This window comes from Salvelinus sp. IW2-2015, linkage group LG15 (genome assembly GCF_002910315.2).
Source record: "Salvelinus sp. IW2-2015 linkage group LG15, ASM291031v2, whole genome shotgun sequence".
NCBI lineage: Eukaryota > Metazoa > Chordata > Actinopteri > Salmoniformes > Salmonidae > Salvelinus > Salvelinus sp. IW2-2015.
The window spans coordinates 4,050,696-4,068,545 of NC_036855.1; the positions used below are offsets into that span (position 1 = coordinate 4,050,696).

At 42.4% G+C, this 17,850-nt stretch overlaps 1 protein-coding gene across 1 annotated transcript in view; it reads right to left on the reverse strand.

Moving 5' to 3' along the window:
• Window positions 1-17,850, reverse strand: part of LOC111973945 (serine-rich coiled-coil domain-containing protein 1-like) — a 107,934-nt gene that overhangs the window by 83,047 nt on the left and 7,037 nt on the right. Inside the window, exons 3-5 of the mRNA XM_070446885.1 lie at window positions 14,339-14,532; window positions 2,851-2,941; window positions 485-578 (exon numbers count right to left, since the gene is read on the reverse strand). Of these exons, the coding sequence (XP_070302986.1) occupies window positions 485-578; window positions 2,851-2,941; window positions 14,339-14,532 (379 nt within the window). The remainder of the gene's footprint in view (window positions 1-484; window positions 579-2,850; window positions 2,942-14,338; window positions 14,533-17,850) is intronic.

Below are 17,850 nucleotides of genomic sequence, written 5' to 3' on the forward strand. Positions count from 1 at the left end.
GGGTGTTATATGTAGTGAGAGCTGCTAGTGAGATGTTATAGATGTTAGTGAGAGCTGTAGTGAGTGTTATAGACGTAGTGGAGAGCTGTAATGAGTGGTATAGATGTAGTGAGAGCTGTAGTGAGTGGTATAGATGTAGTGAGAGCTGTAGTGAGTGGTATAGATGTAGTACAGCTGGGCTCTCACCTGTGGGCGGTGGCGTCTCTGGGCTCCCTGCTAAGGGATCCCGTCTCCAGAGGGCTCCCTGCCGAGGATCCTGTTTCCAGAGGGCTCCCTGCGAGGATCCTGTTGCCAGAGGCTCCCTGCCAGGATCCTGTTTCCAGAGGGCTCCCTGCTAGGGATCCCGTCTCCAGAGGGCTCCCTGCTAGGGATCCTGTTTCCAGAGGGCTCCCTGCGACTGCCGAGGATCCTGTTTCCAGAGGGCTCCCTGCTAGGGATCCCGTCTCCAGAGGGCTCCCTGCTAGGGATCCTGTTTCCAGAGGGCTCCCTGCCAGGAATCCCGTCTCCAGAGGGCTCAAAGCGGGAGTGTAGCAGGCTCAGGCAGGAGGACAAGGACTGACTGGAGTCCTCTCGGAATACTACACACACACAGAAAAGCAGTAGCATTCAGTCAACATTACATTCAGTCAACATTACATTCAGTCAACATTACATTCAGTCAACATTACAGTCAGTCAACATTACGTTAGACAATAGGTTTGGTTTTACAGAGTTGACAACATGTTTAGAGTAGCCAACCCTGGATAATATACTATAACAAGTGCCATTATTGAACACTGCACTTCTGATAACTAATCTTTCCATTCTATTCACTGGATGCTGCTCAGAGTAAAATACACAATGGCATCTCCGTTAAAGTCTCATTAATGCAGAGAGACGACTAAGAAAACTGGTTTGACAACCAGAAATAACCAGATCTTTAAAAAGGATGTGGAAGGCTCAGTTTCAAGGTAAAACTGAGTGTGTCTCTGCCCTGCAGCCCATAAATTGCTGTGAAACTGCCTGGTTTTTAATAAAAATGCCAAGGAGCCACCTGAGAGAGATAAAATAGGAGCATCTGTGTGTTCGTGTGTCTGTGCTCAGGCATGTGTGTGCGTGTGTGTGTGTGTGTGCGTGTGTGTGTGCGTGTGTGTCTTCATTTGAGTTGGGGTGAGGCTTCCCACTTCCTTCTCTTCCTCAGTAAACCACCTCATCACTTCGCTTTAAGTGTGCGATTTATCAAATCTTTGCAGGGATTTCATGCCAGTCTGTGAACCACTTAGTATATAAAAAAAATACTTAGCATGCAAAATAGTTTTTTTTGCATGTATTAATGATGACACCCTGGGAGGCTCTCTGACTAAAGGCTTTGCCCTCACTACGTGTTGATGTGTACTTCAGCGTGTTCTGATGCAACCTCTCCAGAAATAGTGGGGACGTTAAGAGAATTAAGATTGAAGGTCATTCTCAAAGTCTGCATAGATGTTGCATGCCTAGAGATACGGCAGTCTTGTGAAACTGACTCAGACCTCCCGTTAGGTACGCAATGAAGGTCTACAGTAGCCTCAACAGCACCCTCTATAGTAGCACCATGGTGTAGCCTGAGGGCAGCCATTTTCCGTCCTCTGCGTACATTGACTTCAATACAAAACCTAGGAGGCTCATGGTTCTCACCCCCTTCCATAGACTTACACAGTAAGGAGGACGCCCTCGAACCAATCAGAGCTCTTGCAGTATGAACTATCATTTTGTCCATTCCCTTAAAGGATCAGAGAATGAATCTTGTACTGAAAGCATAAGTAGGCAGGGCAATCCTGTTTTGGTGATTTCTGGTATATATATCATCAAAACAAATCGATCACAGTACGTTTTTGGACTCATTCAGCAGTTTTTACCTGATTAAGTAAAATACCATAGGAAATTAATGTTGAAAATKTAATTTATATTCCTAAAATGTAAGTTGAAAATTATGCTGCCACTGCTCTCTGTTAACAAGACATTTTGATTAATAGCCCAGTGTCAAAACCGTTTTAACGGGTGCAAATCAATAACCATTATGAAGAAATAGTTTGTGATACATTTTATGTTTAGGTTTTCAATATACTATCTACACATATACTACCAGTCAAAAGTATGGACACACCTACTCATTCAATGGTTTTTCTTTATTTTTACTATTTTCTACATTGTATAATAATAATGAAAACATCAAAGCWATGAAATAACACACATGAAATCATGTAGTAACCAAAAAGTGCTAAACAAATCAAAATATATTTGATTTTTGAGATTCTTCAAAGTAGCCACCCTTTGCCTTGATGGCAGCTTTGCACAATCTTGGCATTCTCTCAACCAGCTTCATGAGGTAGTCACCTGGAATGCATTTCAATTAACAGGTGTGCCTTGTTAGAAGTTAATTTGTGGAATTTCTTTCCTTCTTAATGTGTTTGAGCCAATCAGTTGTGTTGTGACAACACAACCCTAGCAAGTGTCTATGGTGTAGTTAAAGTAGGCATTTTCTAAACTTCCTAAAAATCTGAGCAAACAAAGTTTATCCTGCTTAAACTTGGGTGTGTCCCTGGATATACATGTAGAGGTCATGCTCAAAAGTTGAGGGCCAAAGTTTCCCTGGATGGGTGGCTGACAGAGGAGCAGAGGCTGGCTCTCACTACTATTACCTATATAGTGCACTACTTTTGACCAGGGCCATAGTGCACTACTTTTGACCAGAGTCCGATTGGCCCTGGTCAAAAGTAATGCACTATGTAGGGAATAGGGTGCCATTCGGAATAAAGCCGGTGGCTTTGCTGATGAATGAATGGGGAGTGTTTATACCGGGACGCTTTGCTGGTGAATGGGGAGTGTTTATACCGTGACGCTGGCGTTGGTCATCAGAGAGCTCCAGGTCCAACATCAGGTCGTCCTCATCCAGCTCAGAGGAACCCAGGTTGTTCAGTAGGTCCTGAGGACACAATACAGGAAACGTACATGTATGTATGACTCAGAGCATTGGACAAATTGAACAACTAGCTTGATGCATGGCACATGACTTTGGGAGTAGTGTCAGGAGTTATGGGCTATAACTAGGGCCCAGAGTTTTTCCTTGTAAGGTTAGGAGGTGAGAAAACCTGGCACTATAGACATGAGACAAACAGACATACAAGGTCACTCTGATTGCATTGACATTTTGTATGTTTTGTTAGGGTTCATTCATGGCTGTGCTGGAAACATAAGGGGTCACCAAGGCAAAGGTTATGAGATCCAATATATTTATCTAATAGCCACTTATCTAATCCATTGAGAATGGGAAGCCACTGGCCCAGTAAACAATGGAAATGTTCAAAGGCATCCATATTCTGAGTAGTGGTTGTGGATTCATGTTCATGCTGAACCCTTTTCCTTGTGTTTCAAAGGGATATGCTACCATCTTGTGGTGACACCCAGAAAAACAGTTCCCCAGGTGGGTCTACAGGTGAAAAAAGATAGAAATCCAGAAGATATGATACTAGAGATGTCTTGGAGATAACTCATCTTCTCTAAGGGTTTCTGATGGACAAGGTAAAAGGTATGGTAAAAAAAAAAAATCTGTTAATATAATTTGGGGAACATTGAGAAATAAATGTGATGCCGTTATCACTGGTGAATCATACGATTCATGTAAGATTAATGTTGACTACCAACTAGCAAAAATGTCAGTGCAGTGTACCAAATTTACAACAAAGTATGTTTACGATGTAATAGCGTAGAGAACAGTATGACATTCTGGACTACATGAACTCCATTTGAACATAACAATGTCACCAACTGGTTCTGACTCACATTGATCAACTTTAAGGGGGACAGATTAAAACTAGGCCTGCTCAACAGAGAATCTCTATTGAAATACCTTTTTAGTCCAAGGACTAGGCTTAATGTGTCTGGGAAACTGCCCCGAAATGTCAAGCTCAAGTCAAGCGTGTGAAATGGCAGAAATGTTCATGTAGTCGGCTGTCGGTGCTCAACCATTTCTGTATAAATGGCATGTGAGATATACATCATTTGGAGCTAAACTAATCTGTTAATGTCACCCCCCCCTCCAGCAATAGATGTGTATTAATACTGCTTCCCTGTACAAGCTCTGACCTTTTAACCCCGCACTAATGTTTGAGTGAGTATCTTAAAAGAGGCAATCTGCAGTTGCTACATTCATTTTTGGACTTATAAATCTATCGATTCTTGAAGAATATAACTTAGAAATCCCTCATGAGCTTAGTTCCAACTATCGTACCTCATCAGAACACAAAATATAAGCTAGTTTTACTCCACTGTTTGTAAACAAAGTAAATGTAAACAAATACCGTATAGCCTCAAAACATGGTTACAACTATAATTTTGATGTCATGGATGGTCAGTCCTTGCATCCATAGCTCTGTCTATGATTTTGAGGGTGGTTACATTTACCGAGCCGCATCCCTCAACTTTTTTACCAAAACAGGGGCGAGGATACAACTTTGTCATTGTTTCAACTTCTGATTGTCGCTTTAATGCTAAATGGACACACGGTTTATTATCTATGCATAGTCCCTTTACCTCTACCTACATGTGCATATTACCTCGACTAACCGGAATCTTTTACTTCAGTTTATTTAGTAAATACTTTAACACAGATTTTTCTTAAAACTGCATTGTTGGTTAAGGGCTTGTAAGAAACCATTTCACTGTGACAAATAAAATTTGATTTGAAATGCTGGCTTGTTAAAACAAGGATCCATTTCTTCACTGCCAACTTCAGTAGGTCTCTTATTTTTCACCTAGAAAGACTTTGGGTCAGTAGATATTACATTCATTCTGTACCTGTRGCATAAATTCAAGAGGATCAATACAGGAAAGATTTGCAGTTGCAGAGGGTCCAGAAACCAGGGGTGTATTCATTAATGCATACCGTATCAAATCGTTTTGCACAATAACAGAACATTTTGCAACGGAAAAATTCAAACAAGTGTTTCTTATTGGACAAATCCRTTTGCTTCAGTTTGGTTCTTGGTGAATACCCAGATATAAAACTTTCACAAGAGTTAAGGAATGGATATTCATAGAGAGAGATGAGAGTTAAAGGTACAATTCACTCAAATGTTTCATTACCAGTCTACTACAGGCCAGGGCAGATTACAATTTAGGGTTGGGACAATATATGATTAAATCGAATATCGTGATATTTGACATTGATGATATATCGTGATGGTTAAGACTATACTCTGACTATACTCTGTGCAGTTTTATCAGTTTTATCAGTTATATGAACATGTTGAAAATAAAGTCTAAATGAATGAACGGTCTTATTTTATAGTCATACTAAGATTATTTAAAGTTGCAATATGTAACTTTTTGGGCGACCCAACCAAATGTATATAGAAATGTGAGTTATAGATCTGTCATTCTCATTGAAAGCAAGTCTAGGACGTGGTACATCTGTTCTATGTGCACTATTTCTATGCATTCCGTTCTTAAGTTTCGTTTTTGCGTCATTTACTTTCGGTTTTGTACAGCAGCTTCAAACAGCTGAAAATACAATATTTTGGTTTTTGGAAAATATATTTCACAGCAGTTTAAATGGTACAATGATTAACTACACTTTCCTTGCTTGTTTCGTCACATACACTGAAATTAGGCGAACGATTCAAAAATTTGCAACCAGGAAACGGTGGCGTGATCATTGTGCACCTTTAATGAGGATGTGACTATAATATGTAAATAAAAACAAACATTTGAATTATCTAGTCATTAACGTCACAAAACCGTTATATCGGATATCGTGATATCAGGAGCAGCATATCGTAGAAGAGGTCTGCCCAAATATCACCCAACCCTATTACATTCCCAAATATTTTGTTGGTTGGTTAACTATTCCATGTTGAATGATACTGTCTTTTTACTTGTTCCTTCAACAGCCACACGCTAGCATGTCTTATGAAGTGGAAGTGGATGAAGTGGATTCATCATCTACTATACATAATTTGATTTCCGTGGCAATGGCATTGACAAGTTTCTGCACTTGATTGTGTATCCTGAACCCACAGTAGAAGAGGGAGCAACAATATCCTGTTGGCTGTTGAGTGTATTCTAATTATGACACAGAGAAGGGGGAGGGGGTTATTTCCCCAGTGTTCCCTTGTACATGTCCAGCTAACATACTTTAGCCCGCCTCTGCATTGCCCTTGACTGCTCATGAAACCACGAGCCTACTCAACAGACGATGGAAAACACTTCAGCATCTCAGTGAAGCTTTGCTCGTCACACTGGAGTGCCTTCTGTTATTCCCACAAATTTAAAAAGAGGATGGCAAAAAAAGGAGAAGAAATTGGTAATACACTCCTACGGCCACGCTCTCCGATTCCCCACGAGAGCGCTTAGGGGAAAACTTCAAACCAAGATTGGAGACACTTACATTTCATCAACCGCAGATTTAGCCACACAAGCAAGTATTGCACATGTGCTTTCCCTTCTGAGTATGGAAGATGAGGGGTGTTTGCACCACTCCCAAAACTAAATACATCTTAGTATGATGCACTACAAAATAAGCACAAGTGTTTACTGTTCATGCAGGGATGGGGATCGGAGTGGCCAGACAGGGAAGGAGGCGTGAGCAATCCCTTGAGTGACAAATTGCTGTCGCCTTGGTAGGGGCTGCCTGTTGCACTGATCTGCAAAACAGTTAGTTAAAGGATTAGTCTGTTTGATTCAGGGAGGTGCTGTTATCCCCGTGTGAGAGTGTAATCCAGAAGAGGATGTGGCCATTGACTAAGCTATTTAGTCCGCAACACTAATGGTGCTAGCACCGCTCCCATCTCCCCTGCTATATATACACAGTACCAGTCCAAAGTTTGGACACATCTACAGTCGTGGCCAAAAGTTTTGAGAATGACACAAATATTAATTTTCAAAGTCTGCTGCCTCAGTTTGTATGATGGCAATTTGCATATACTCCAGAATGTTATGAAGAGTGATCAGATGAATTACAATAAATTGAAAAGTCCCTCTTTGCCATGCAAATGAACTGAATCCCCCAAAAACATTTCCACTGCATTTCAGCCCTGCCACAAAAGGACCAGCTGCCATCATGTCAGTGATTCTCTGTTAACACAGGTGTGAGTGTTGACGAGGACAAGGCTGGAGATCACTCTATCATGCTGACTGATTTCGAATAACAGACTGGAAGCTTCAAAAGGAGGGTGGTGCTTGGAATCATTGTTCTTCCTCTGTCAACCATGGTTACCTGCAAGGAAACACGTGCCGTCATCATTGCTTTGCACAAAAAGGGCTTCACAGGCAAGGATATTGCTGCCAGTAAGATTGCACCTAAATCAACCATTTATCGGATCATCAAGAACTTCAAGGAGAGCGGTTCAATTGTTGTGAAGAAGGCATCAGGGCGCCCAAGAAAGTCCAGCAAGCGCCAGGACCGTCTCCTAAAGTTGATTCAGCTGCGGGATCGGGGCACCACCAGTACAGAGCTTGCTCAGGAATGGCAGCAGGCAGGTGTGAGTGCATCTGCACGCACAGGGAGGCGAGAGTGCATCTGCACGCACAGTGAGGCGAAGACTTTTGGAGGATGGCCTGGTGTCAAGAAGGGCAGCAAAGAAGCCACTTCTCTCCAGGAAAAACATCAGGTACAGACTGATATTCTGCAAAAGATACAGGGATTGGACTGCTGAGGACTGGGGTAAAGTCATTTTCTCTGATGAATCCCCTTTCCGATTGTTTGGGGCATCCGGAAAAAAGCTTGTACGGAGAAGATGAGGTGAGCGCTACCATCAGTCCTGTGTCATGCCAACAGTAAAGCATCCTGAGAACATTCATGTGTGGGGTTACTTCTCAGCCAAGGGAGTGGACTCACTCACAATTTTGCCTCAGAACACAGCCATGAATAAAGAATGGTACCAACACATCCTCCGATAGCAACTTCTCCCAACCATCCAGGAACAGTTTGGTGACAAACAATGCCTTTTCCAGCATGATGGAGCACCTTGCTAAGTGGCTCGGGGAACAAAACATTAATATTTTGGGTCCATGGCCAGGAAACTCCCCAGACCTTAATCCCATTGAGAACTTGTGGTCAATCCTCAACAGGCGGGTGGACAAACAAAACCCCACAAATTCTGACAAACTCCAAGCATTGATTATGCAAGAATGGGCTGCCATCAGTCAGGATGTGGCCCAGACGTTAATTGACAGCATGCCAGGGCGGATTGTAGAGGTCTTGAAAAAGAAGGGTCAACACTGCAAATATTGACTCTTAGCATCAACTTCGTGTAATTGTCAATAAAAGCCTTTGACACTTATGAAATGCTTGTAATTATACTTCAGTATTCCATAGTAACATCTGACAAAATTATCTAAAGACACTGAAGCAGCAAACGTTGTGAAAATTTGTGTCATTCTCAAAACTTTTGGCCACGACTGTACTCATTCAAGGGTTTTTCTTAATTTTACTATTTTCTACATTGCAGAATAGTGATTACATCCAAACTATGAAATAACACATATGGAATCATATAGTAACCCAAAAAAAGTGTTAAACAAATGAAAATATATTTTATATTTGAGATTCTTCAAAGTAGCCACTCTTTGCATTGAGGACAGCTTTGCACAGTCTTTGCATTCTCTCAAACAGSTTCATGAGGTAGTCACCTGGAATGCATTTCAATTAACAGGTGTACCTTTTTAAAAGTTAATTTGTGGAATCAGTTSTGTTGTGACAAGGTAGGGGTGGTATACAGAAGATAGCCCTATTTGGTAAAAGACCAAGTCCATATTATAAGTCGCTCTGGATAAGAGCGTCTGCTAAATGACTTAAATGTAAATGTTAATGTGTAAATGCAAGAACAGCTCAAATAAGCAAAGAGAAACGACAGTCAATCATTACTTTAAGACATGAAGGTCAGTCAATCAGGAAAATKTCAAGCACTTTGAACTAGGGATGCACGATATGTCCACGATAAATCACATTTTTTGCCCATTAAAATAACATCAAATTTATCAGAAATACAGTGTAGACATTGTTAAATGTTGTAAATGACTATTGTAGCTGGAAACAGCAGCTTTTTTTATGGAATATCTACATAGGTGTACAGAGGCACATTATCAGCAACCATCACTCCTGTGTTCCAATGGCACGTTGTGTTAGCTAATCAAAGTGTATCATTTTAAAGGGCTAATTGATCATTAGAAAACCCTTTTGCAAAAATGTAAGCACAGCTGAAAACTGTTGTACTGATTAATAACTTTTCTTGTTCAAAACTGTGCACTCTCAAACAATAGCAATGGTATTCTTTCACTGTAATCGCTACTGTAAATTGGACGGTGCTGTTAGATCAACAAGAATTTAAGCTTTCTGCCAATATCAGATATGTCTATGTCCTGGGAAATGTTCTTGTTACTTACAMCCTCATACTAAATCGCATTAGCCTACGTTAGCTCAACCGTCCCGCAGGGGACACACCAATCCTGAAGAAGTTTTGAAGAAGCAATAAAACTAACCTTCTTTAGACGAGTTGAGTATCTGGGGCATCAGCATTTGTGGGTTCGATTACAGTCTCAAAATGGCCAAAAACAAAGACTTTCTTCTGAAACTCGTCAGTCTATTCTTGTTCTGAGAAATGAAGGCAATTCCATGCGAGAAATTGCCAAGAAACTGAAGATCTCGTACAACGCTGTGTACTACTCCCTTCACAGAACAGCGMAAACTGGCTCTAACCAGAATAGAAAGAGGAGTGGGAGGCCCCGGCGCACAACTGAGGAAGAGGACAAGTACATTAGAGTGTTTAGTTTGAGAAACAGACGCCTCTCACAAGTCCTCAACAGACAGCTTTATTAAATAGTACCCGCAAAACACCAGTCTCAACATCAACAGTGAAGAGGCGACCACGGGATGCTGGCTTTTCTGGCAGAGATGCAAAGAAAAAGCCATATCTTCAAACTGGCCATAAAATAAAGATTAATATGAGCAAAAGAACACAGACACTGGACAGAGGAACTCTGCCTAGAAAGCCAGCATCCCAAAGGTCGCCTCTTCACTGTTGACGGTGAGACTGGAGTTCGGATATTGGTATCGGCCAAATGTAATATCGGTGCATCACTACTTTGAAAGTTTCTTCAAGTGCAGAGCCAAAAACTATCAAGCACTATGATGAAACTAGGTCTTATGAGGACCGCCAAAGGAAAGGAAGATCCAGAGTTACCTCTGCTGCAGAGGATAAGTTCATTAGAGTTAACTTGCAACTCAGATTGCAGCCCAAATAATGCTTCACAGAGGTCAAGTAACGAGCACATCTCAACATTAACTGTTCAGAGGAGACTGTGTGAATCAGGCCTTCATGGTCAAATTGCTACAAAGAAACCACTACTTAAAGGACACAATAATAGAAGAGACTTGCTTGGCCAAGAAACACAAGCAATGGACTTAGACCGGTGGAAATCTGTCCTTTGGTCTGATGAGGTCCAAATTTTTTAGATTTTTGGTTCCAACCATCGTGTTTTTGTGAGACACAGAGTAGGTGAACGGGTGATCGCCGCATGTGTGGTTCCCACCGGTGAAGCATGGAGGAGGAGGTGTGATGGTGCTTTGCTGGTGACACTGTGATTTATTTAGAATTCAAGGCACACTTAACCAGCATGGTACCTACAGCATTCTGCAGCGATACGCCATCCCATCTGTTATGCTCCTTAGTGGGACTATCATTTTTGTTTCACAGGACAATGACCCAACACACCTTCAGGCTTGTTGTAAGGGCTATTTGACCAGAAGGAGAGTGATGGAGTGCTGCAGTCAGATGACCTGGCCTCCACAATCACGCCCGCCGAACCCAATTAAGATGGTTGGATGAGTTGGACGCGCAGAATGAAGGAAAAGCATTCCAACAGTGCTCAGCATGTGTGGGAACTCCTTCAAGACTGTTGTGGAAAGCATTCCAGGTGAAGCTGTGTTTAGAGAATGTTCAAGAGTGTGCAAAGCTGTCCTCAAGGCAACGGGTGGCTACTTTGCAAGGAATCTAAAACATAAAATATTATTTTGATTTGTTTTAACACTTTTTTGGTTACTACATTAATTCCATATGTGTTATGTTCATAGTTTTGATGTCTTCATCTATTATTCTACAATGTGAAACAGTAAAATAAAGAAAACCTTGAATGAGTAGGTGTCCAATCTTTGACATGTACTGTATATACAGTGGGGAGAGAAGTTTTGTGATACACTGCCGATTTTGCAGGTTTTCCTACTTAACAAGCATGTAGAGGTCTGTAATTTTTTATCATAGGTACACTTCAACTGTGAGAGATTTTGGAATCTAAAACAAAAAATCCGCGAAAATCACATTGTATGATTTTTAAGTAATACATTTTTGTTTTAACAGTTGTTAACTTTTTACCAGTAAACTACCAACATTTTAGTTAACTTTAAAGTTTTTTATTTTTATTTTATAAAATTACATTTAGTGACCTTTTTTGTTACTTCAGATTATCACAGGTGTCTAATTATCTCTGACCCCTGTGTGGCCACATAACATGTAAAACATATAAAATAATCTAATACGTAATATATTTTATTTTTTTATGACAATGAATGACAAAGCTGTCAACAAGATGGCGCCGGAGAAACAAGGCTGATGTTTTATGTATTCCTAACAATTGTGGTTTTTTTTTTATGTTTTTTTGCGTAGTTTGGAACTTTTTAGACATAATATTCTGCTTACCGTTCTTATGACGGAAAATAACTTCTGGAATCAGTACTGCGATTACTCACTGGCAGAATCTTTAACGAGTCCACGAGCCTGCCGTGAATGATATACTGCTTTCCTGGGACGGCCCAGATCCCCATCATTTGCTGAAGAGAAGGCAGAGAAAAAGGGGCCAGAGGGCGGCTGACTTCTGCTAGCAAACTTGCAATCTTTGGGAAATAAATCGAGTGATCTACGAGGAAGATTAAACTATCAACGGGACATTCAAAACTGTTACTATCTTATGCTTCGGAGTCGTGGCTTAATGAACACATTACACATACAGCTAGGCGGTTTTATAGCGTATCGGCAGGACAGAAGCGGGCGTCTGGTAAGAGAAGGGGCGGCGGACTATGTATTTTTGCAAATAACAGCTGGTGCACGATATGTATAGGAGTCTCGAGCTATTGCTCGCCTGAGGTAGAGTATCTTATGATCAGCTGTAGACCACACTATCTACCTATAGAGTTTATCTGTATTTTTCATATTTCATCTAACCACAATTCTATCCTCCTGATTCCTGCTCACAAGCAAAAATTAAACCAGGAAGCACCAGTGACTTGATCAATAAATAAGTGGTCAGATGAAGCAGATGCTAAGCTACAGGACTGTTTTGCTAGCACAGACTGGAATATGTTCCGGGATTCCTCCGATGGCATTGAGGAGTACACCACATCAGTCATTGGTTTCAGCAATAAGTGCATCGATGACATCGTCCCCACAGTGACCGTACGTACATACCCCAACCAGAAGCCAGGCAACATCCGCACTGAGCTGAAGGCTAGAGTTGCCGCTTTCAAGGAGCGGGACTAACTCAGAAGCTTATAAGAAATTCCGCTATGCCCTCCGACGAACCATCAAACAGGCAAAGCGTCGGACTAAGATCGAATCGTACTACACCGGCTCTGACACTCGTCGGATGTGGCAGGGCTTGCAAACCATTACAGAATACAAAGGGAAGCACAGCCGAGAGCTGCCCGGTGACACGAGCCTAACAGACGAGCTAAACTACTTCTATGCTCGCTTCGAGGCAAATAACACTGAAACATGCATGAGAGCACCAGCTTTTCCGGAAGACTGTGATCACGCTCTCCGCAGCCGATGTGAGTAAGACCTTTAAACAGATCAACATTCACAAGACCGCAGGGCCAGACGGATTACCAGGACGTGTACTGCGAGCATGCGCTGACCAACTGGCAAGTGTCTTCACTGACATTTTCAACCCCTCCCTGTCCAAGTCTGTAAGACCAACATGTTTTAAGCAGACCACCATAGTCCCTGTGCCCAAGAACACTAAGGTAACCTGCCTAAATGACTACCGACCCATAGCACTCACGTCTGTAGCCATGAAGTGCTTTGGAAGGCTGGTCATGGCTCACATCAACACCATTATCCCAGAAACCCTAGACCCACTCCAATTTGCATACCGCCCTAACAGAACCACAGATGATGCAATCTCTACTGCACTCCACACTGCCCTTTCCCATTTTTACAAAAGGAACACCTATGTGAGAATGCTATTCATTGACTACAGCTCAGTGCCCTCAAAGCTCATCAATAAGCTAAGGACCTGGGACTAAACACCTCCCTCTGCAACTGGATCCTGGACTTCCTGACGGGCCGCCTCCAGGTGGTAAGGGTAGGTAACAACACATCCGCCACGCTGATCCTCAACACAGTGGGCCCTCAGGGGTGCGTGCTCAGTCCCCTCCTGTACTCCCTGTTCACTCACGACTGCACGGCCAGGCATGACTCCAACACCATCATTAAGTTTGCCGATGACACAACAGTGGTAGGCCTGATCACCGACAACGACGAGACAGCCTGTAGAGAGGAGGTCAGAGACCTGGCCATGTGGTGCCAGGACAACAACCTCTCCCTCAACGTGATCAAGACAAAGGAGATGATTGTGGACTACAGGAAAAAGAGGACCGAGCACACCCCCATTCTCATCGACGGGGCTGTAGCAGGTTGAGAGCTTCAAGTTCCTTTGTGTCCACATCACCAACACACTAACATGGTCGAAGCACACCAAACACAGGGGACTGAAAAGATTTGGCATGGGTCCTCAGATCCTCAAAAGGTTCTACAGCTGCACCATCGAGAGCATCCTGACTGGTTGCATCACTGCCTGGTATGGCAACTGCTCGGCCTCCGACCGCAAGGCACTACAGAGGGTAGTGTGTCCAGCCCAGTACATCACTGGGGCCAAGCTTCCTGCCATCCAGGACCTCTATACCAGGCAGTGTCAGAGGAAGATAAAAATGTCCTCTGTACCGGTCCCCCCCTGTATATAGTATTGATATTGTTATTTTACTGCTGCTCTTTAATTATTTATTTATTTATTTTTCTTAAACCTCATTGTTGGTTAGGGGCTCATAAGTAAGCATTTCACTGTAAGGTGAACAACACCTGTCGTATTCGGCGCATGTGACTAATACAATGTAATTTTAACATTATCTTATGTTATTGAAGTATAAATAACCAAAGTTACCATAGATTGCCATAGAAGATTCTGCTTTGGAATATTACCGGTAGTTTTGCAACGCTAATTGGAACCCTAATGTACTGGACAGTAACTGTACTGTAGTGACGTAAACACCTACCAGGCTGCCCAGCTTGGAGGAGGATGAGTTGTTCCTCTTTCTGAGCAGGACGTTACCCTGGGTGGCGATGTGGGGCTCTTTGAGGTTGAGGTGGAGCCGCCGCGGCACCCCAGCCCCTTCCGAGGAGGAGCGGAGCCGGCGCTCCATGCGTATCACTTCGTGGTAGGGACTGGCGCCGCTGCTGCACATGGACACTGGAGAGGCAGAGCACAAGACAAATAACAGAAGAGACTGATGTGGAGACCTAGGCAAAACAGAGGCAAGAAGACAAGTGAACAGACTGTCCTATAGACAGACAAACACAAAAACAAAGACTATCATACACGTTGGGGAAAAACTTAAAAACAAGAAAACAATCGATTGGCTATTGCAAGCATGGAAGTGATCCAGTGTTTTGCAACAACAGCTTCACTGATTTCAAGGAGCCAGATGATTTTGGGTAATCTTTACACTAACGTAAAGGTATTTTTTTCAATGTAGTGATGGAATTGCTATTTGCGCACAATTGGCCCAGCGTCGTCCGGGTTAGGGGAGGGTTGGGCCGGCAGGGATGTCCTTGTCCCATCGCGCTCTAGCGACTCCTGTGGCAGGCGGGCGCATACACGCTGACACAGTTGCCAGGTGCACAGTGTTTCCTCTGACACATTGGTGCGGCTGGCTTCCGGGTAAAGCGGGCATTGTGTCAAGAAGCAGTGCAGCTTGGCTGGGTTGTGTTTCGGAGGACGTGCGGCTCTCGACCTTTGCCTCTCCCGAGTCCTTAAGGAGTTGCAGCGATGGGACAAGACTGTAACTACCAATTGAATACCACGGAATTGGGGAGAAAATAATAATAAATACACTTTWAAAAAAGTTATTTACAATGACGGCCTACCCCGGCCAAACCCGCACGACACTGGGCCAATTGTGCGCCGCCCTATGGGACTCCCAATCACGGCCGGATGTGATACAGCCTGGATAAAATAACTGTTTTGAGTTCTCATACRCTTACAATTATGTTTTGACTTTTGCTTGAATAGTCACTAAGATTATATTTGGTTGTGATCTTTGCAAAATAACTATTTTGGGTGCAGCAGTTGTTAGCTAGAATGCTAACGCTCATTGACATGGCTGTAGTGTAGTGTCACGTCCATTCCCGCTCTCCCTCTCCGGTGYTCGACGTGGCCAGTCTACTAACCACCGGTCCTGGCAACCCATCCTTACGCCCACTTGGCAACCTTCATTACACACACCTGGACTTCATCACCTCCTTGATTACTTCCCCTTCATATAGCACTCTGTTGTTATAACCCACCAGGCAATATTGTTTCTGTTTCCATGTTCAGACGCTTTTCTTGTTTTGTATCATTCTTTGGCATTAAACTCACTAACTGCACTTGCTTCCTGACTCCCTGCATCTACGTTACATGTAGCAAAAGCTAGCCAAAGAGCTATTTTACAGGTTGAAGTGTTTTTTTTAAAGTATAATGCAGTTGATTTGCGTTGATGGCAAACATATTAAGCAGGACATTCATACAAGCATTAAAATCCAATTATAATCCAAAAGTAGTATGAAAAGCACTCATACGCAACATGTAAATAGAGGATTTTTTGCTGCCATTCTATAAGAACTCCCCCATGTTCTGCCACCAACTTGGGTGCATCGCCCTCGTGCGGCAATGTTTGCAAATGCAGAAAGGGGCCTATTGGCTACTTAGCTTATTCAAGCCTGTCTCGAAATACAATACTGCCCCTTTAAAGACAGAAAAAAGCTCTTTACCTGACTTGCTTTTTAAAGAGGGCTAGAAATGCACGTGTTTTTCTCTTGTACGAAGCAACCACTCCCCCATTGCTGACTAGAAATTAGCTATAACTGGGCAAATAACTCACTTACTGGCAAAGAATATGAACAAATGTACACACGTGGCTACATGCAGCTCTTGCTTTGATCTCAAAACAAGCGCATCTACTCACGACCGCTCATGCTGTAAACACAGTTCAGTTGAAAGTGAACGGCACAGATCCATATATGGAAATGGTCTATTTGCATATAGGGCTCCCATAACTCTGGTTATGGTGCACCGGTCTGTGTAGAGTATGGGCCTGAGTCGTGCCTGTCAGTGGAATATAATCATACTTCAATGAACTCTGCCTACAAGAAAATATTGTTTGTTTTGTTTCGTTATGCTGCACTGAAAAGGTCCAATATTGTGTTGATTTGATCACAATTCCCACAGTATAGGGAAACGTTGATTGTGTTAACTAATGGGGAAAACTTTAGAACGTTGATAGTGTTAACTAAAGGGGAAAACTCTAGAACATTGATAGTGTTAACTAAAGGGGAAAACTCTAGAACGTTGATATGTAACTAAAGGGGAAAACTCTAGAACGTTGATAGTGTTAACTAAAGGGAAAACTTAGAACATTGATAGTGTTAACTAAAGGGGAAAACTCTAGAACGTTGTAGTGTAAAACAAGGAAAACTCTAGAACTTGCTAGTGTTAACTAAAGGGGAAAACTCTAGAACATTGATAGTGTTAACTAAAGGGGAAAACTTTAAACATTGATAGTGTTAACTAAAGGGGAAACTCTAGAACATTGATAGTGTTAACTAAAGGGGAAACTCTAGAACGTTGATAGTGTTAACTAAAGGGAAAACTCTAGAACGTTGATAGTGTTAACTAAAGGGGAAAACTCTAGAACGTTGATAGTGTAACTAAAGGGAAAATCTAGAACAAAATCGTTGATAGGTTAACTTAAAGGGAAAACTCTAGAACGTTGATAGTGTTAACTAAAGGGGAAAACTTTAGAACATTGATAGTGTTAACTAAAGGGGAAAACTCTAGAACATTGAGTGAAGTTCAATCTTGTGCTTCTCTGAGCAGGGTGATTTCTTCTGCACAGCCGTCCCGGGAGCTGCGTGCAGCTTAGTTGGAAACATTGCAAAGTAGCCCAAGAAATAAGCTTTACATAAAAAATGAACAACAAAAGTGATGTGTTATCATTATGGATTGCCTAACACCGCCCACAACCAGTAGGCTAACTAATGCTGTTAACACACAGTTGTCTCAAGGAAAACTATTCAGACATAATCATATTCAAAGCACTGTTCAAGTTTGGCAGGGGAACTCGAGTTTAGTGGGCTGTTTCAGAAAAACATAGCCAAAGTCTAGCAATTCTCCCAGTAGCTGTTATCCACGTGTGACGAGAGCAGGGCTCTTCAAACCTGCTTCTACAGAGCTACAGTCCTGTAGGTTTTCACTCCTACCCTAATCTAGCAAACCTGATTCTAATGATTAGCTGGTTGATAAGCTGAATCGGGGGTTGGAGCAAAAACCTACAGGAGGGTAGCTCTCCAGGAACAGGACTGTTTTGCAAACATTCCATAACTGCAGCTGGCAGTAAATCCCCAACCTTGACTTTATACTTGTTCATTAAAAATAAAGAGAGTCGCACACTCTATATGTAAGCTCCCAGTAATTTATCGGGTAAAACACCAACGTTTCGCCATCACTGTGACTACACTGTGCCTGTTC